The following is a 21,721-nucleotide window of genomic DNA, read 5'->3' as shown; positions in this document are numbered from 1 at the left end:
AGAAAGACAATATTAGAAGGTTTGAGGACACAAGTTGATAGGTCTACAATGCTTTCTATTTATAATTAAATAAAATATATTGGGAAAATGATTGAGGAAATGATTTTTTAATGACACTTTTCCACCTACTATGTGCTTACTAAAAAATTAAGATATACTTTTTCGATTTCATATTAGTTAATCATCTTATTGTTTTATATTAGTTGTGCATCTTACTAAGTCAAGAAAGCATTAATTAAATTTTTGTACTCCCTGTACTCCTTTTAGTTGTCATAGTTTCCTTTTTGAGACTCAAATGATATGAATTTTGACCAACATTTTAAGATATTTTTTTTCATCATATTGACATGAAAAATGTTGCAACTTATAGTACTTTCCGTATAGTTTTTGAATATCTATAAGTTTATTTTAAGATATCGAATAAATGTAATTCAATTTAGATTTGAAAATTAGTCAAATTGACCCCCGAAATGCGCAGTATGACAACTAAAAAGGAACGGAGGAAGTATATTACCCTTGCAATTAATTCTTTTTTAAAGTGTTCACATTTGTTTGTAAAATTTCCAAGAAGTTTTTTTAAGGTGTGAATCAATAAAATTATCTTCTTATTTATTATTTCTTAATATGCATGTAAAAAAGTAAAACGATCAACTAAATGAGACGGAGAGAGTAATTGAAACTCGTTTAATCATGAAAATTTCATTGATCCCTAGAAAATAATGTTTTTAAAAAAAAAATATACAATACATGCCATTTTTAGTACACCAAATCAAAGGATGCATACAAAAGAATTTCAACATAATTAATGTCAGCATAACTAATATCAATATTACTAAACAATACGAATAATATTAATACTCTATTTATCATTATTCTTATATACTTTACTGAGCAACCCCTTATAAATTATAACTATAAATTATCTAAAAAAATAAAAATCTAAAAAAATAAATAAATTGGTTAAACAAATAATAATCTTTCATGTCCTTCCAAAAATATATTTGTTACAGACCACACAATCGAATATCTACGGAATTATCCAAACACGAAAATCATGTGCAAATTCTTGAATTGGATTAACAGCTAATATTTTTTAAAAAAATGGCCCCACTCACTAGCTTTGGTAGTTTAAAATAATTTTGAAATTCAAATTATTTTGTCGTGCGTTACTTATGTCGAATGTCTTTCAAAAATAATTTCTCTATCTTTATAATATTGAGATAAAGTTTATGTACACTTTATCATTTTCAGATTCAACTATGTGAAATTTCACACATGATATGTTATTGTTCCTTTTTACTTGACTATTATATAAAAAAAAAAAAAAATTAAAAATATAAAATAATATATATATATATCTCCTTAACATTAATTACTAATTCTCCTAATTATTTTTATGGGTAAATCACATAAATATGCTATATTATAAAAATATTTATCATCTATGTCAACATAATTTTTCTAACTAAATATAATATTTTTTATTGTACAATAGTCATCACCTCCTTTTCAACCCTTTTCCTCTTCTTGTTTTTACTCTTCTTCTTCGTCTCTTTCTCTGGCATTATTTATCTTCCTTTTTTTAATTTTTTATTCTTCTTCTTCTTCTTTGTACTTTTCAATTAAATAGCTATCCTCAAATCAGTTTTTGCCCATATTTCACTATTTTTACCTGTTTTATTTGAAAAGATATATACAAGGAAAATGACTGAGTTTTCGAAAAATCGATTAAACTTATGGTTTAAGAGAAATCGAATTTCCAAAAGAACAGAGTCGTCACTTAATTTTTTAGTAAAAATCAAGAAAAAACTATAATGTTTTCAAAAGATTTAAACAGATAAAATCAATTGGAAGCTTCAAATTTTGAAATTCATTATTTGAATTTTACTAATTTGTGATTAGCTTGGATAGGTAGTTCCTACAAATAATTGAAAATGTCATTTGGAGTTTATATCTCAATTTTAAGAGGGTTTGGTTAAGTTTATAATTGATCTGAGGAGACTTTGAGAAATTTAACATAGGAATATTTAAATAAATTTCAATATTTAATTAATTTTGAGAAAATAATTAGATAAACGACACATTTTCTTTTTAGAGAAAAGAATCCAAATGACACATTTGGCTTGTGATACAAGTGATTAGAATTTTAATAAAACTAGATTAGTTAAAATTTATTTAATTCAATTTATTTTTTTTAAATAATAATTTGAACCAATTAAAGCATGAGACCATTTAAAATCAATTGATAAAAAGAGAACACACACAATTTTATTTCATTTTTTATTTTTATTTCGGTTCATTTGAGAAAAGTGTTAACTTAAAACCATTTAAATAAGCAAAACGATTAAAGGAAGGGGCATTCAAAACATATCTTTTATAAGAACAAAAGATTTAACCAAAATAAAATATGGCCAATATATTTGATTAGTAAGATAAAATGAATACAAAAACAAATAAAAGAATGTATTAAAAGTAAGCCAATGTAAAGAAAATAGCTTATCGTTTGGGGAATTTAATTAGGTTAGTTAACAATTTAAAAGTTAGAGTCAACACACGATAAAAAATATATAATCATAATTAAATAATTAAAGCGTAGGGAGAAATTGAATTTGGGCCCTTCTTGGGCCAAATTCGCTGCTGATTTTGGGTTTAGGCTCAATTCCCGTTTTTGTATACACTGGTTGTATACCAGTGTATATCGTATGAATCCAGCCCATTATTTTTGTATATAAGGCTGTATACCAAATGTATACAACCTAATTCAACTTCCAGAACACCTGTTTCAATTTTTGGACCTGTATATCGCTGTTTTTTCCGTGTATACTTGTGTATACAGCTGTATAGGTCATGTATACTGCCCTCTTTTGGGCCTTTTTTTGGGGGCTGAAAATTCAGTTTCCAGCTCCATGCATTTCACATGCTGCCATGTACACTCGATGAAGTGGCTAACTTGGTGATGAAAAGGTGTTCGAGCCTTTATGGCTCGATTCGGAAATGCAAAGGAAAGAAACCCATCATAGACTCGGAGAGAGTTCGTACAACAAAGCAAAAGGCACGAATTAGCATTAGGATTAGCTAGAACAAATGAAACACAACTTGAAATAAAAGCTATTAAAGAGACTCAAAACCAAGATGCAACCGAACTCAACTAGTAGACTAAAATATCCGAGGAATCTTTAAGGAAAACAAAAGCATGTTAACTTAACAAATGACAAAACTAAACAAGCTAAATCTCAACTCCTAGCAATAACAAGAATGTATGTCTCAACAAATAAAATTAGGGGTCACTCACAGGAGAAGAAAACAGGGAAAAATTACACTATGTGAAAATGTGACCAACAGCCAAAACTAAACAGTAGCAAACCAAAAAAAAATGATGAGAAAAGAAAGTATATCATATCACTTTTAAAAAAAAATAAAAAAATAATATATATCTCACATAATAAGCCAAACTAACTCCCTAAGTATATTCTGATGGTGCCAAATTATCATGCTAAGAGGACAGAATGTAAGAGACAGTAGCAAATATAATCTATTTTAAAGCAAAGGGAGGAGAAATCGGTGATGTCTTGAAACCAAACATAATAGCAATTCCACTTATCCTAACATGTTGAATACAAGTAGAGTAATGTAAGTAAACAAAGTATTCAAAGAGGTGACACTGCATCAATAAACCCAACTAAGTTGAGGAAAAAGTGATACTCCTAAAAGATGCCTTAGACCAGAAAACATGAGAGGACCGTTTTTTAATATCTAAGCAGCGAGATTTTATTTAAACTGAGATATTTCCACGAAGGAATTTAAGGCACAACATCATAAATTAAAGTGAACGGAAAGCTAGACACGAGACAAAGTAGCGGCATCACATCTATGGTAAAGGTTTCATTTGAACGAAACGGACCCTTTAACATGATAGCTAACTCAAAGAGAAATTCTAAGACTCATACGAATAGCAACACTTACGAGAGCATCTCTTATATCTCAAACAATCAAAAACCCAACTACAACTCAAGAGCTTGGCTCCCACATGAGCAGCGAATCCAAAAGAATAAGGGCAGTCGAGGAGAAAATAAATCGACAAACAACTTCAGCTTGTCAAAAAACAACACATCGAACTAAAAAAAAAGTTGAAACTGAAAAGGATTTTACCTTTCGCGCGGCAGCAAACAGGGGCGAGACGAGCAGAGGAGTGACGACTTTCACCAAGAGAGACTCGAACACGAACGGTAGTCACGGAAACTGGGCAGAAGTCCTAGCAAATCTCTATTCAGGAGTGTATTGCTACTTATTCCTAAAGGTTATTCTCTACCAAGAAAACTTAACTTCTATTTCGTTCGAAAAAATAAAATCCAAAAATCCCCTGTTTTGAATGGAGATGAGGGTATTTAATTTAAAGGCGAAATTAGGGTCCCAAAAATGGGGGGAAACGGATAGAATTCCGATTCAAGGGTCCATTTGAATTTCAAACTTCAAAAGAAATCTTTCACAATTCCGAAGAGACAAATTTTTCTGAGAAATTTACCCCTTTTCGGAAGAGGAAAGGGGAGATGGACGCCTTGGATCGATTCCAACGTCCTTGGGTACAACGTGGCCTTATCTCGTGCTGGCGAGGACGATTCCGCGTGCCTGGTTGCCTGAATCGCACTGCTGGAACAGTACTGGTTGCTTTGCCGTAGAGAAGATGAAGTTGGGAAGGTGGGGTCACGTTGTTTCTGTATGTATTATTGTTGAATGTAATGTATGGAATTATTGGAATGGTGGGCTGTTGGTCATTGGAGAATTGTTGGGCCTGGGTTATAAAGGGAATTGGGCCGATTTTTTGTATTAAGAAATGGCCCAAAATGGTTATTAAATGAGTTTATGGTGAGGTGAGTTAGATTAAATTTAGGAAATAGCTTTAGAGATTGTGAATGAATTAATATTAATTAATTAACGAGCTTCTTATTCTTAACGAAGTAAAATAATTAACTCAAATATAAACTAAATAACTCAAAGTTAAAACCATAATTTAAACTAAACTAATTCAATTAAAGTATTTAACTAAAAAAAAAAAAAATCTTTCGAGATGATTTTCGAATACTCCTAAAATGTAATAAATACATACAAATTTATATAGAATACATAAAAAAAAAATTAAATGACAAGATAACTTAAAATGACTTGAAAAATATCTTGAATTTTATAAAGTTAATTATTTCAAATCGTTTGGAATTGAAGAAGCTCGAAATGATTAATTTATATTGTGGAGGTACAAAATTGGGTGTCAACATTACCTAAAAACAAGATGAAAAGAGGAACAGAAAGATCGAAAATTTGTACAAAATCACGTTTTAAGCAGAAATTTCAAATCTCTAAAATTACAAAAGCAAGAGTTCACCATTGATGGTCATTATAAAGCTTCAAATTTTGAAATTCATTATTTGAATTTTACGAATTTGTGAATAGTTTGGATAGGTAGTTCCTACAAATAATTGAAAATGTCGTTTGGAGTTTATATCTCAATTTTAAGAGGGTTTGCTTAAGTTTATAATTGATTTTAGGAGAAATACTAGATGGAAACTCGAAAAAGGTGAAGTTTATGGAACTATATCGCAGTTGTATTAAAGTTGTATTAGATATGTTTCACAATTGTATTCAAATCATGAGCAATACATTTATAATACATATTACAAATATTAAAAACTTCACTCCTTTTTTAGTGATATCAACCAAAATAATTTAAATAACAAACTTGTAATACATTTATAATATAGACACAATACATATTGCAAACATCAATCATGTTCTTAGAGATACAAACCAAAATAATTTATAAGACACATATAATACATATTTTATTCATGAATAATACATGTTTAATTCAGTCTATAGATTATTGTCTTGTCTTTCGTTAGTTACATTTGTCATTGTTAATTTTCTCTTCTAATTCAACTTTAATATTGTGTAATACACTTTTAATGCAAATTTAATTCATTTTGTAGTTTATTATTTGTTACTATTAGATTACTTGTTTAATTCATTATTGACATTGGAAAATCGTGATTTGTACAAACGTCAAACATGATTGGTGTCATGAATAAATTAATCACGTTCACATCCTTTATGTTACGTGGCCAAAATTCCATGACGAAATCCAAGTTGTCGTGTGCTTGTTGTAGAAATTCATCGTCCATACGACGATTTACCTTGGCTTTAATTAATGTAACACCTTGATCTTGACAAATAATTGAAGATTTATTTTCATGAAATCTACCAACAACAGGATATACATGAGTCAAAATCCTAGAAAGTGATTCTATTTATGTGACAAAAATGTTAAGAGGGAAAGAAAGACAATATTAGAAGGTTTGAGGACACAAGTTGATAGGTCTACAATGCTTTCTATTTATAATTAAATAAAATATATTATTGGAAAAATGATTGAGGAAATGATTTCTTAATGACACTTTTCCAAAATATATTGGGAAAATGATTGAGGAAATGATTTTTTAATGACACTTTTCCACCTACTATGTGCTTACTAAAAAATTAAGATATACTTTTTCGGTTCCATATTAGTTGATCATCTTATTGTTTTATATTAGTTGTCTATCTTACTAAATCAAGAAAACATTAATTAAATTTTTCTACTCTCTGTACTCCTTTTTGTTGTCATAGTTTCCTTCTTGAGAATCAAACGATATGAATTTTGACCAACATTTTAAGATATTTTTTTTCATCATATTGACATGAAAAATGTTGCAACTTATAGTACTTTCCGTATAGTTTTTGAATATCTATAAGTTTATTTTAAGATATCGAATAAATGTAATTCAATTTAGATTTGAAAATTAGTCAAATTGACCCCCGAAATGCGCAGTATGACAACTAAAAAGGAACGGAGGAAGTATATTACCCTTGCAATTAATTCTTTTTTAAAGTGTTCACATTTGTTTGTAAAATTTCCAAGAAGTTTTTTAAGGAGTGAATCAGTAAAATTATCTTCTCATTTATGATTTTTAATATGCATGTAAAAAAGGAAAACAATCAACTAAATGAGACAGAGAGAGTAATTGAAACTCGCTTAATCATGAGAATTTCATTGATCCCTAGAAAATAATGTTTTTTTTAAAAAAAAATTATACAATGCATGCCATTTTTAGTACACCAAACCAAAGGATGCATACAAAAGAATTTGGTTTAAGTCATTGATAGCCACTTAAAGTTGTCCTCGTATTTCCCTTGAACACCTCAACTAAAACTTCTACCTATTGAACACCTACACAGTAAGAAATTTGTACCTATTAAACCCTTTTTGCTGACATGGCAAAGTGTGTGTAATACACACAGAGAGGAGCGTGAAAAGGATAATTTGTTAGCAAAAAAAGAAAAGATTTTATATCTTCTTCTTTGACAGAAAGCTCCTATCACCATTTTTCCATTGCAATTTGTAGCCATCACCACTCACAATTATTTTTTCCACCAAATCGGTTGTTACCATCCACAAGTCTACCATCGTCAAACGGCCTTAGCCTTTCAAACAACCAAACCACACATTCAAATCTGCCACCTTAAGTTTTTCGTCGGAAAAAATGTCATCGCTGCTGCCACCAAACGTATTTATCCCTTGTTCATCTATTTTGTCAAATCAAACCCAAACATAAATTAGATATAAATCTTAAAACAAAAGAAATACAAAAAAAGGGAAGAAGATGAAGTGGAGATTCCTTTCCGTTGACATGGGATGTTAAGCAAATGTCATTACATAAAGACACAAAAAAAATTAAAATAACGAGCAATCAATGATCGATCGTCTTCTTACTTTAGTGTTCATTATTTCCGGCGAAACTCCATTTTTTCCAGCAAGAATAATATGAATTTTAAATTATTCTTTGAAATTGTTGATGTATTCAAACTCTAAAAAACTCACAACACAAGAAGAAGAAAGAATATCAATAAATCTAAATTGATGTTTGAGGATAAGAGTAAGATTAAAGAATGGCAGCGTATGGTGTTTTGGGGGAAGGTTCTGACGAAAGAGGAAAAAGGCAAGGATGGTTTTCTTTTTTTTTTTCTTTCTAAAAAATATAATTTTTCTTTATAATTTATTTTTTATTAGTTATTCTAGGCCCAATACCACGTGTCTTCGTTTGATTAGTTACTATGCCACGTCATTCGCGAGTGTATAACACACACTCTCTTATTTCAGCTGATTGTCTATAAAGTGTTCGATAGGTAGATTTTTTTATTAGCGCAGGTGTTCAATTGGAACAAGCCTAAGATGAGGTGTCTAAGTGAAATTTGCGGATAACTTTAAGTGGCTATCGATGACTTAAGCCAAAGAATTTCAACATAATTAATGTTAGCATAACTAATATCAATATTACTAAACAATTCGAATAATATTAATATTCTATTTAACATTGTTCTTATACACTTTACTGAGCAACCCGTTATAAATTATAATTATAAATTATCTAAAAAAATTAAAATCTAAAATAAAAATAAAAATTGGTTAAACAAATAATAATCGTTTATGTCGTTCCAAAAATATATTTGTTACAGACCACACAATCGAATATCTACGGAATTATCCTAACACGAAAAACATGTGCAAATTCTTAAATTGGATTAATAGCTAATATTTTTTTTTTAAAAATGGCCCCACTAGCTTTGGTAGTTTAAAATAATTTGAATTATTCAAATTATTTTGTCGTGTGTTATTTAAGTCGAATATCTTTCAAAAATAATTTCTCTATCTTTATAATATTGAGATATAGTTTATGTACACTTTATCATTTTCAGATTTAACTATGTGAAATTTTGCACATGATTTGTTATTGTTCCTCTTTACTTGTCTATTATACAAAAAAAATAAATATAAAATAATATATATATATATATATATATATATTATTTTATATTTATTTTTTTTGTATAATAGACAAGTAAAGAGGAACAATAACATGGGTGATATACTTGGTGCCCAAAGTGTATACATGGCATGGCATGGCATGGCAAGAAGATATCCATGCATCACTTTGGGCACAAGTGTATACAACTATATATACCCCACTGTTTCTTCTCTTAAACCACCTCCACCTGTTTTTCTACTTAACATTTTTTCCTTCTTATGAAACCAAAAAAATTACTCAAAAGTAGTACTTACTACTCATAATATAATCATTTACATTTTTCTGGAAAAAAAAAACACTCAAATTCATCATGGACGTGAAGAACGGAGCAATTGACACGTGTAAGCCACAGCACACCGACGTGGGCTGTTTACCGACGGTTAACGCCGTAACCATTCACAATCCAGCCGTTCCGTTCAACTCGCCGGAATCCACACTGGGTCGTCACTTAGCACGCCGTTTAGTCCAAGTCGGGGTCACCGATGTTTTCGGTGTTCCTGGTGATTTCAACCTGACATTACTGGATCACTTAATTGATGAACCTGGGCTTAATTTTATTGGGTGTTGTAATGAGCTTAATGCTGGATATGCTGCTGATGGATATGCTAGAGCCCATGGTGTTGGGGCTTGTGTTGTGACTTTCACTGTTGGTGGACTTAGTGTTCTTAATGCTATTGCTGGTGCTTACAGTGAGAATCTTCCATTGATTTGTATTGTCGGTGGCCCTAATTCAAATGATTATGGAACTAACAGAATCCTTCATCATACTATTGGGTTGCCTGATTTTACTCAAGAACAACGTTGCTTTCAAACTGTCACTTGCTATCAGGTAGATTTTAGTATTGAATGAATTCGGTCTGGATTGAACATATTTGATACTATACATGTTTTGTATTGATAGTAATTCCTTTTTCATGTTTTCAGGCTGTGGTGAATAACTTAGAGGATGCACATGAAATGATTGATACTGCGATTGCTACCTCGTTGAAAGAGAGTAAGCCGGTTTATATAAGTATAAGCTGTAACTTGCCGGGGATTCCACATCCTACTTTTAACCGTGAACCTGTTCCATTTTTCATCGCTCCAAGGTATGTAATTTTGAGATTTTTTCGCTTTAATCGCTTATAATATGGTCTGTTTTCTTTTTTGTATGACAATATTTGATTCCGCAGAAAGGTTAAGATGTTAACTTAATGACATAATACATAAACAACTTAGCATAGTCATATTTGTCATTGTGTTGGCCTAACCATCGGTGGCCCCTTAAAATTGGCACAAAGTTTCACTTAGACACCTTAACTAGACAGTTAAGATGTTCATTTTAGACACCTCATGTAAAGTCTTGATGTGTCATTTTGACACTTTTTTACCAATCAACAAAAATATATAAGGTGTGTGTTACACTCGCGAATGACGTGTAAAGTGATAAATTAAACGACGATATGTGTCATTTGCATCACAAACAATTCTTAAATAATTATTTTTGAATAGAAATAAAAAGTAACCAATGAATCAATGACATGGATTTTTGCCCAATCATTTAAAAAAAATAAAAATTTAAACCAATAAATCCCCCATGACCCCAGCACCCCGATTTCACCCCGACATCTTCTCCAAACACTTCTACCCCGTCCCCCATTCCCCACCCCACCCCACCATTGTCTTCTCCAAATATCTATTCATTTGCAGAAACATCTGGGCACCCATTTTCTCTGATTTTCTTCTCCAAATACCGATATTCCTTTTTTCCAATAACATTTGGGCTCACACCAACCAACACACTGTTCCTTTTTTATTATTTTCTTCTTCAAATATCTTTTTGTTTCTTTTTTACCCTAATTAGCAGGTTAAGACTTCACAAAAAAATAAATTTACTCCTATGTAAAAATTAATTTCTTTCAAAAAAGAATCTCTTGAATAATTTAATATTTAAATGTTGAAATGGGTCTATTCCTAAATTTTCTAACACAGATTCATCATTTTACTGTAACTATTTCTCTTCGCCATTGTTGGATATTTATGTTTGCAGGAATGGAGGCTGAAATTGGAAAGAAGAAGAAGAAAAAAAAATTAAGGTGTCTAAGTGAAACTTCGTGCCAATTTTAAGGGGCCACCGATGGGTTAGGTCTTTTGTGTTCTCTATGGTGTTTATGTGTCATAATACACGTAGTAAACATGTCACATGTGTTTATTTGTTCAATTTTTAAAGTAATTTAAAGGGCATATCTATGTATTATGCGTAATTTGATTTGATTTATATGTTACAAAAGGTACTATATGAGTTGTGACATATGAGCATCTTCATTGGTGTTGGTTCTGTTTTTCCATTAATGTTAACAAGGTATTTACTTTGTATGGTTTATTTTTTGGTATTAGATTGAGTAATAAGATGGGTTTGGAAGCAGCAGTGGAGGCAGCTGCAGAGTTTTTAAACAAAGCTGTGAAACCAGTCATTGTGGGAGGGCCAAAAATGCGCTTTGCAAAGGCGTGCGATGCGTTTGTTAAATTAGCGGATGCAAGTGGATATGCTGTTGCAGTGATGCCATCAGCTAAGGGGATGGTTCCGGAGCACCATCCTCATTTCATTGGAACTTATTGGGGTGCAGTGAGTACGGCCTTTTGTGCTGAAATTGTGGAATCAGCTGATGCTTACTTGTTTGCTGGACCTATTTTTAATGACTATAGCTCTGTTGGGTATTCTCTGCTTCTTAAAAGAGAGAAAACCATCAATGTACAGCCGGATTGTGTGACTGTTGGTAATGGACCTACATTTGGTTGTATTCTAATGAAGGATTTCCTTGCTGCATTGGGCTTGAGGCTAAAGCACAACCCGACTGCTTACAAGAATTATCGAAGGATTTATGTTCCAGAGGGACATCCTCTTAAGTGTGAGCCTAAAGAGGCATTGAGGATTAATGTTCTCTTTGAGCACATTCAGAGGATGTTGTCCGGTGACACGGTTGTGATTGCTGAGACAGGGGATTCATGGTTCAATTGCCAGAAACTTAAACTGCCCAAGGGATGTGGGTAAGCTCCGAATAACAATGTGAAATGACGTTTGCTTCCGTGTTCATCATAATGACATTTGATATCCTTTGGCTTTCTTTCAGGTACGAGTTCCAAATGCAGTATGGATCTATTGGTTGGTCTGTTGGGGCAACGCTTGGTTACGCACAAGCAGCAAAAGAAAAGAGGGTGATTGCTTTCATTGGTGATGGTAGTTTTCAGGTAAAATGATTTGTGTTATGAACTGAATTCAACACAATGAGTTCGTTGTGTTTATTCATTCCAACGCGTTCTCATCATTCTGTATGGCAAATACTTGTTGTAGGTGACTGCTCAGGATATTTCAACAATGCTGAGATGTGGTCAGAGGACTATCATCTTCTTGATAAACAATGGTGGTTACACAATTGAAGTTGAGATTCACGACGGACCTTACAATGTGATCAAGAACTGGAATTACACTGGACTAGTCGATGCAATCCACAACGGGCAAGGAAAATGTTGGACAACAAAGGTGAGGAATTTCTCTATCCCTACACCATTAGTTGAGTCAAAAGAGTTATTCAACTAAAATAATGCATTTTTGTACTAGGTTCGTTGCGAAGAGGAGCTTGTGGAAGCAATTGAAACTGCAACTGAAGCAAAGAAAGATAGTTTGTGTTTCATTGAAGTGATTGTTCACAAGGATGACACCAGCAAAGAACTGCTTGAATGGGGTTCTAGAGTCTCGGCAGCTAATAGTCGTCCTCCAAATCCTCAGTAAAACGTCTGAATGTTCGATAACAAGTTTCAGATCACCGCACAACTGCTCTCAAGTTGTCAAGTTCCCATGTTATCTTTCATTTTTAATTTCTAGTTCCTATCAATATTAGGGTATGATGCTAGTGTTGTATGCTCATAAAATTTTCAATTTTGGTAATGTTGTCTCTTTCATTTTAACAATGTTTTTATCACGTATTCAGCTAGTGTTATTTGTCCATAAAATTGTCAATATTGGGAATGTTGTCTCTTTCATTTAACAAAGTTTTTGTTGAAATTGATTTCTTCTACCAAACTTTGTCACCTTTTTGTTTGGTGATAAGTATGGATGAGTCAGGTTAAGACCATTAAAATAATTGTTTCAAGTTTCCAATATTTCAGACCCTCAAAAAGTTTGGTTTAACTGTCTATATAAGTAGTGTCATGAATATATAAGAAAATAATGAACTTTTCTAAATATTAAGTGTAACATTGTAATGCATATTTAAGTATTTTTGTAGTGTTCATAAGAGGATTTTGCTGAAAAATTAGAATTAATTGTAACTTTGAGATATTGAAACAAAAATTTGATAATATGAAAAGAAAATTTATTTAAGAGTTAATTTAATTGGTATTTAAAGTTAGATTCAAATAGATTAGTTTAATATTTTCAAAATCAAAATTTTAGATATTTAAAAATTGTATAAGAAATACTATTAATTACGATTATTTTCATATTAATACGATGAAAAGACATTTAATTATGTTGGTTAAATTGTTATGGGTCAATTGTCACATTGATAAAAAGAGAAATATTAATGAGTATATAGACTGAAATGCGCTTTAATTTCCACCTATTAGATTAGTCTTCTGGGTTGGACTTTGTTCCTGTTTAATTAGTCTATAACACAAGTTTACTTGATTTGAATTTGGAAAAAATGTCTTAAATATATCTGAACTTTGATCGAAATTGTTGTAACAATATCGAACTTTGAAAAGGACCTTTAATCCCTGCACTATTTAATAGTGTATTTTAAAGGTATATACGTAACCGAAAACATTTAATTTTTTTTTTACCCATTCACTCAAAAAAAAAAAAAAATACTTACAAATTCTAAATTTCTAATTGGTTCAGGCAAAAGCATATACTACTTCCATTCATTCATTTCAATGATCAACTCAAGGACAAAAGATTCAAGCGCGTGCTGACTGTTTTTCAAGCACCATTTCCAATTTATTTATTACAACTCAGAAAAATTTCCCACCTTTGTCTGTAGGTGTTTGGGCAATTCATATTGGATATGAAATTTTTTGTTCGGAAAATGGGGAGAGGGTTACAAAGTGAGGAATTAAACCTTCACGAACAGGTGAAAGTTCAGGTAATCAACCAACTAAGATACTAAAATTTCCCAAAAAAAATCCGAAGTCCAATCCAAAATCTGATTTTAAAAAAGAAGTTAAATCCAAATCCAAATCAAAACTCCAAAAAAAAAATTTGGGATTTGGTTTGTATTCGATTTTGCCCAATTCATAATTTATTCTTCAAAGAAGTATCTTCATTGACTTCGACTTTACTAATGACTAAATTGGTTTCGCTGGAATCCATATTGTAACTAGCAACATGTGAAGTACATTGGTCTTACTTTCCATGTGCCATGCAACTATTTAAAGCTGCATTTCGTTTCTACTAATCATTCATCAATTTGTTCACTTCACAAAATTTGCTAATCACTATGAAAATATCACTCCTACAAATTTCTTTCATCACTATCCTGATGGTGTTTCTGATAACGAGTTCTAATTCTCGAGTATACGGCCAATGTTTGAGGGATCAAATGGCCTCATTGCTTAAATTGAAGCATGAACTTACATTTGATTCTTCTATACCAAAGAAAATAGTTAGGTGGAATAGAAACATAGATTGCTGCTTGTGGTCGGGTGTAAGTTGTGACGAAGAAGGTCATGTGCTTGTGCTGGAGTTGGACAACGAAGCCATTTCTGGCGGAGTTGACAACTCAAGCAGTCTCTTCGATCTTCAACATCTTGAGAAGCTCAATCTGGCTTATAACGACCTACGTTCTCTTCCAATACCAACAGATATTTATAAGCTTTTAAACTTGACGTACCTGAATTTGTCACAAGCTGGTTTCGAAGGGCAGATTCCAGTGGAATTGTCAAGATTGACGAAGTTAGTAGTTCTTGACATTTCTACTTATAATGACATTGTAGGTTTTCCTTACTCTTTATTAAGTCTAGAGAGCCCTGATTTGGGGACACTCGTTGGAAGTCTAGCAAATCTTAGAGAACTTTACCTTGATGGTGTGAATGTTTCATTGAAGGGGAGTGAGTGGTGCTCGGCGTTATCTTCATCTCTACCTCAATTGAGAGTTTTGTCAATGAGATACTGTGAAATTTCAGGCCCAATTGATCCTGTCCTGGTAAATCTTCCTTTCCTTTCAGTTATTCGTCTCGATATGAATAACTTGTCCACTATGGTTCCAGATTTTTTGGCAGATTTTACGAAATTGACAACTTTAAGTGTTAGATGGTGCAATTTGTTTGGTTCATTTCCCAGTAAAATCTTTCAGGTACCAACTCTACAACAACTTGATCTGTTAGGCAACGTAAACCTTACCGGCACTTTACCTGAATTTCCACAGAAAAATGCATTAAGGGAGTTGAGTCTTAGGGAGACGAGTTTCACCGGTTTGCTTCCAAATTCAATTGCTAACCTTCGAAGTTTGATTACACTAGACTTATATGATTGCAATTTCAGAGGACCTATTCCGTCAACAATGGGAAATTTAACGAACCTAGTTTCATTAGACTTGTCAAACAACAACTTTACTGGCTCAATCCCGCTGTTCCATGAGGCTAACAAGCTCAATTACATTGACATTTCTAATAACAACGGTCAACTTTCTTCTGCTCAAACTCAATTAGCCGTTCTCCTTTCCCTCCCCTCATTGCAGTACCTTTATCTTTATAATAGTCATTTAAGTGGAGAAATCCATGAATTTCCAAATGCATCCTCCTCTGTTCTGGAAACACTTTATTTGAGCAATAACCATCTAAATGGATTGATCCCCCGGTCTATCTTTAAACTCAATAGGCTTTCACAACTCTCACTTTCTTCCAACTCCTTCAGTGGGACCATTAATATCGAAGCGGTAAATGGACTTCCTAGGCTAACCACCCTTGACCTTTCAGACAACAAAATTGAAGGGAAAATACCAAATTGGGTTTGGACAGTTGCAAAACTGAATCTTTCTCACAATCTCTTTGAGTCACTGGAAAAACCTTATTATATATCTACTACTTCTATTGTCATTGACTTGAGTTTCAACAGGATCAAGGGCAATCCACCGTTTCTACCAGATCGCTTTGCAAACTGGAAAAGTAGTATTACTTACTTTTCAATTGCCAATAATGAATTTACGGGATCAATATCCTCTTCCATATGCAGTCTAGATCAGCTTCAATTCCTTGATATGTTGAATAACTCCATAAGCGGAAAAATACCTCCCTGTCTAATCCAAATGCTGGCTATGAGTCTCGTAGTGTTGAATATAGGGAGAAACAATCTAAGTGGCATTGTTCCTGATACATTTCCGCTGAATTGCAGTTTGGAAACTTTAGATCTCAGTAGGAATATGTTAGAAGGAAAAGTTCCAAGCTCCTTGCAAAGATGTGAACCTTTGCAAGTTTTGAACATTGGAAACAACAAGATCAAAGATACATTCCCGTGCATGTTGAAGAAATTATACAGTTTTCATGTCCTAGTCATAAGGTCGAACAAGTTCTACGGGAATCTCCAGTGTTCTGTTGCTAATCAAACTTGGTCAAGGCTTCAAATTGTGGATCTTGCTTACAATAATTTCAGTGGTGATCTGCTACCGCATTACTTCTCCAGCTGGGAAGGCATGATGCAGGGCAACAATCCATACCCATGGGAGCAGTACTTAAGTGCTGATAATCTGTATCAAGACAAGGTGACTTTAACTATCAAAGGTTTAACAGTGGAATATGTGAAAATTCTTGTGGTTTTAACTTCCATTGATTTCTCTTGCAACAACTTTCAAGGGGAGATACCGGAGACATTGGGAGATCTCAAATCACTAATCCATCTTAACTTCTCGCACAATGCTTTGACCGGAAGAATACCAAATGCCCTTGGAAATTTGACTCAGCTTGAATCCTTAGATTTCTCAGTTAACCATTTACGTGGGAGGATTCCAGACGAGCTCGTGAGTCTCACATTTCTTGCTTTCTTGAACCTATCTTTTAATCAACTATCTGGTAGGATTCCAAGTGGTAACCAACTTCAGACGTTCTCAGCGAATTCCTTTGAAGGGAACACAGGGTTGTGCGATTTACCTTTAAAGAAAACGTGCAGTGAAACCAAAGTGAATGGATCATCACAATTACTTAGCAGCCATTCTGAACATGAAATTGAAGGGAAATATATAAGTTTTTCCTTGGGATCTTCTGTTGGCTTTGGCATCATAATCTGGCTGCTTTTGCATAGTCAAAGATGCAATGAGCTCCTTGATAGACTTCTTTTCAGAATGTTGGATCGACACAAAAAAAGGCGCATGAATAAAAATCTTTGAAGGTGGTCAAGTATAGCTTTGATGTTTGATCTTTTACATTCTGTTTAAAGGAGTTCATAATACTATTGTTCACTTTGTTTTTCCTTTGTTTTCTGTATGGTAAAGAGTGGTGTTTGAATTTTAATGCAAGGAATAATTTTCATGATGATCTGTTTATCATTTTTCAACTATTTGGCTCTTTTACTTTTATACAAACAATACTGCTAGATCCTTATTTCCTCCTCTATTATTTTCAATCGTTTTTCCAACTATCAATACTCAAAACATCAAAATAAAGATATGCTACTCCTAGGTCAGTTGAACAAGTTCATTGTCTTGGAGATCCTTGAGATACTGATTAGATATATTGTTAGGTTGCCTGTTCAATTTTATCGGATTTACATGCCTAAAAATCTGCTATTTACACCACAAAAGATATGCTACTCCTAGCTGCAATGTTCCTGAAAAATATTGTTATATTAATCCCTGGATAACTCCTATCTATGGGAGGCAATTAACATCATAATTATACAAATATATATAGCTATTACATAGATAAAGTAAAGCTATTCTAATCTGTCCATCATGTTAACAAAGATTGGTCTTATTTTCTGCAAATTCTTAAGATGACTATATATTAGTGATCTCTATTCGTTTCGGTGATTTTTTAGTTAGTCTTTGTGTTAAGAAAATATTTTACCTGATGCTAATCGCGAGATGAAATTTATGCAATTCTGACTAATGAAGCCATTAATATTTGTCACCTTCAGACAACCATCATAGATTAAGTTTTGTTCTTTAGACGGAGTCCTGATGAACTGGTAAACAATAAACATATAGGTCTAAGGAAGTGTTGGCAGGGTTAAACACATTTAAATATTTGTTCTTTTGGTTGTAACCCCTCACCTAGCTTACTCTTATCGTTGGGGTCACTCAATAATCATACTCTACTTATATATCTAGGCGCGTCCTAAAACCAAAATGTCAAAGTTTCCATCTTATTGTATTTGAGAAACAACAAAGCATTGCAAGGCATCAACTTATGCTCTTGTAAAAGTTGAATGTGTCATTGTCAATTACAAGCTTAAGTTGTGTAAATTTATACCTTATGTTAATGATATTAGGTTTACTTGCATATGCACAACCCAAGTCAACATAAAACTACAAAGCGAAATTATACCAAATTGGAATTAGTCTAGTCGTTTCATGTGTAAAAGAAAAGACAGAAACATCAACTTTGTTTAGATTTTAAAACATCTGATGTAAGACCTCATTAGACAAAACAATGAAGCTGTCTTGACTTTTCCAAAAAAATTCTTGTCTTTGCGAGTGCCGGCCAAGATTATTTTGTATATATATATAGAATTCATCATCATTTCAATACTTCACTTCATAATATTGCCTCACTATGAAAATATCACTCCTGCTACAACTTTCTTACATTACTGTGCTAGTGGTGTTTCTGATTAGTTCTAATATTTCTCCAGTGTATGGCCAATGTTTGGGCGATGAAAAGGCATTGTTGCTTAAACTCAAGAAAAGCCTCACTTTCGATTCTTCTAAATCAACCAAACTGGGTAGATGGGATCTAAACACAGACTGTTGCCTGTGGCCAGGTGTAAGTTGTGATCAAGAAGGTCATGTGCTTGTTCTGGATCTGGACGACGAAGTAATCACTAGTGGAGTTCCAGAATTTATAGCAAATTTTACAAAATTGACTACCTTGAGTCTCCGGAACTGCAAGTTGCGTGGTTCATTTCCTAGTAAAATCATTCAGGTACAAACTCTTCAGGAGCTTTATTTATCATTTAATGTAAACCTTACTGGCACTTTACCTGAATTTTCACAAAAGAGTGCATTAAGGGAAGTAGTGCTTAGTTACACGGGATTCACCGGTTCCCTTTCAGATTCAATTGCTAACCTTCAGAATTTGACCCGGCTTGATTTAGCAGGTTGCAATTTCAGTGGAGATATTCCATCAAAAATGGGAAATCTCACAGACCTGGTTCATCTAGACTTGTCATTCAACAGTTTTACTGGCTCGATCCCATTCTTTCACAAGGCAAAGAAGCTCAATTACATTGACCTTTCTAATAACAATGGTCCATTTTCTTCCACTCAAACTCAATTAGCAGTTCTCCTTTCCCTCCCGTCCTTGCAGTTTCTTAGTGTTCAGAACAGTCGTTTAAGTGGAGTAATCCATGAATTTTCAAATGCATCCTCTTCTGTTCTTGATACACTTGATTTGAGTAATAATCATCTGAATGGATCCATTCCGCGGTCTATCTTTCAACTCAAAAGTCTTTCAGAACTAGTACTTTCTTCCAACTCGTTCAATGGGACCATTAATCTTGAAGCGATTAGCCGACTTCCTAGGCTAAACATCCTCGACCTTTCTTACAACAACTTGAGAGTTGTAAGTAATTCAACCTCATTTCCCTCTCCGGCTGGGATGCACTCCCTGAGGTTGGCTTCATGCCAGTTGCAAAAGTTTCCTGATCTCAAAAACCTATCATTCTTATTAGAATTAGACCTTTCGAACAACAAAATTAGAGGGGGAATACCAAATTGGGTTTGGAAAGTTACAAATCTGAATCTTTCTCACAATCTCCTGGAGTCTCTAGAAAAACCTTACTATATGTTTACCAGTCCTCTTTCCATTGATTTGAGTAGCAACAGGATCAAGGGCAATCCACCCTTTCTACCACCTGACAGGGATGATACATATTACCGTACAAGTCGGGGAGGTAGTGTTACTTTCATATCACTTGCCAATAATGAATTTACGGGATCAATACCCTCTTTCATATACAATCTAGATCATCTTAAATTTCTTGATATGTCAAACAACACCTTTAACAACAAAATACCTTCATGTCTATTCCAAAAGGCTGACCGTTTTGTAGTACTGAATCTTGGGAGAAACAAACTAAGTGGCACTATTCCAGACACATTTCCACTAAATTGTAGTTTGAGAACTTTAGACCTCAGCAGCAATATCTTAGAAGGAAAAGTTCCAAGATCCCTGCTAAGATGTGAACCTTTGGAGGTTTTGAACATTGGAAACAACAAGATTGAAGATACATTCCCATGCATGTTAAATTATTTTTCCAATTTGCATGTACTAGTCTTGAGGTCGAACAAGTTCCATGGGAATCTCCAGTGTCCTATTGCGAATCAAACCTGGTCAAGTATTCAAATTATTGATCTTGCTTACAATAATTTCAGCGGTGCTATGCTACCACAATACTTCTCAAACTTGAAAGGCATGATGCAAAGCAGAAATATAGACCCGGGGGAGCATTATTTGCATGTTGATAGTCTGTATCAAGACAAGGTGACTTTAACTATTAAAGGTCTAACATTGGAATATGTGAAAATTCTTGTAGTTTTAACATCCATTGATTTCTCTTGCAATAACTTTCAAGGGGAGATACCTGAGACATTGGGAGATCTCAAATCACTTATCCATGTTAACTTCTCACACAATGCTTTGACTGGAAGAATACCAAAGGCTCTTGGAAAGTTGACTCAGCTTGAATCCTTAGATTTCTCAGTTAACCATTTAAGCGGGAGAATTCCAGACGAGCTCGTGAGTCTCACATTTCTTGCTTTCTTGAACCTATCTTTTAATCAACTTTCTGGTAGGATTCCAAGTGGCAACCAATTTCAGACATTCTCAGCAGATTCCTTTGAAGGGAACATTGGGTTGTGCAACTTTCCTTTAAATACAACGTGCAGTGAAACCAAAGTGAATGGATCGTCACAACCTAACAACCATTCTGAACATGAAATTGATGGGAAATATATAAGTTTTTCCTTGGGATCTTCTATGGCTTTTGGTATCGTAACCTGGCTTCTTTTGCATAGCCAAAGATACAATGAGCTCGTTGATGGACTTCTTTTAAGAATTTTGGGTCAGCCCAAAAGGAGGAGAAAGAATAAAAACCAAAGGAGGTCAAGAAAAATAAGGCTATAGTATAGCTTTGATGTTTGATCTTTTACATTCTGTTTGAAGGAGTTCATAATACTCTGTTCACTTAAATTTAGACTTGGTGAATATATGGTGTTTGAATTTGAATATAGGAAATAATTTTTATAATGATCTGGCAAGGCTCTACAATATCTACACATTTCTTTTTAAGTATAACAAATATCAAAGATAGTATTCTACAAAATTTCAGAAGCTCTACTAATTATTGAGGAATTTTTTGTAACTCCAAAGAATCAACTTTAAAGGTGTGTTTGGTATGAAGGAAATTTCCAATTTTCTCATGTTTGGTTGGGTTAATTGTTTTGGAATTTTTTTTCAAATCAACTCATTTTCCTCAAATTCAAGGAAAATGACTTCCCTTCAAAAAGTAAGGAAAACATTTTCCAAAACTTTCCTCCAACTTCAATACAATTTTTTTGTTGAAAAAAAATTAAAGCTTTTATAAAATATATTTTTCAACTTCAATTTTTTAATTTTTTTATCCCACCCTTACCCCG

At 33.1% G+C, this 21,721-nt stretch overlaps 3 protein-coding genes and 1 long non-coding RNA gene across 4 annotated transcripts; 3 read left to right on the top strand and 1 right to left on the bottom strand.

Moving 5' to 3' along the window:
* Positions 1–7,052: 7,052 nt before the first annotated feature.
* LOC107058147 (uncharacterized) lies at positions 7,053–8,036 on the bottom strand. The gene is made up of 2 exons (XR_001471812.1): positions 7,802–8,036; positions 7,053–7,614 (listed from the first exon to the last, which is right to left on the bottom strand). It is a non-coding gene; the product is annotated as an uncharacterized lncRNA (long non-coding RNA).
* Positions 8,037–9,062: 1,026 nt separating this feature from the next.
* On the top strand, positions 9,063–12,879 carry LOC102594081 (pyruvate decarboxylase 1-like). Its single transcript, XM_006363562.2, has 6 exons — positions 9,063–9,723; positions 9,819–9,982; positions 11,271–11,921; positions 12,005–12,122; positions 12,226–12,414; positions 12,493–12,879. Exons 1-6 carry the CDS (start codon positions 9,205–9,207, stop codon positions 12,661–12,663), a joined length of 1,812 nt encoding a protein of 603 aa, XP_006363624.1. The 5' UTR covers positions 9,063–9,204; the 3' UTR covers positions 12,664–12,879.
* A 1,534-nt stretch (positions 12,880–14,413) lies between these two features.
* Positions 14,414–17,375, top strand: LOC102597708 (receptor-like protein 12). Its single transcript, XM_006363571.2, has one exon. It carries the CDS (start codon positions 14,414–14,416, stop codon positions 17,249–17,251), a length of 2,838 nt encoding a protein of 945 aa, XP_006363633.1. The 3' UTR covers positions 17,252–17,375.
* A 1,263-nt stretch (positions 17,376–18,638) lies between these two features.
* On the top strand, positions 18,639–21,209 carry LOC102597387 (receptor-like protein 12). The gene has a single exon (XM_006363570.1). The coding sequence runs from the start codon at positions 18,639–18,641 to the stop codon at positions 21,207–21,209; it is 2,571 nt and encodes an 856-aa protein (XP_006363632.1).
* The last annotated feature ends 512 nt before the right edge of the window (positions 21,210–21,721 follow it).

The sequence above is a fragment of the Solanum tuberosum genome, unplaced genomic scaffold (genome assembly GCF_000226075.1).
Source record: "Solanum tuberosum cultivar DM 1-3 516 R44 unplaced genomic scaffold, SolTub_3.0 scf00446, whole genome shotgun sequence".
Classification (NCBI taxonomy): domain Eukaryota; kingdom Viridiplantae; phylum Streptophyta; class Magnoliopsida; order Solanales; family Solanaceae; genus Solanum; species Solanum tuberosum.
Note: the sequence above shows the minus strand (reverse complement) of the source record. Positions and strands in the feature narration are given on the sequence as shown.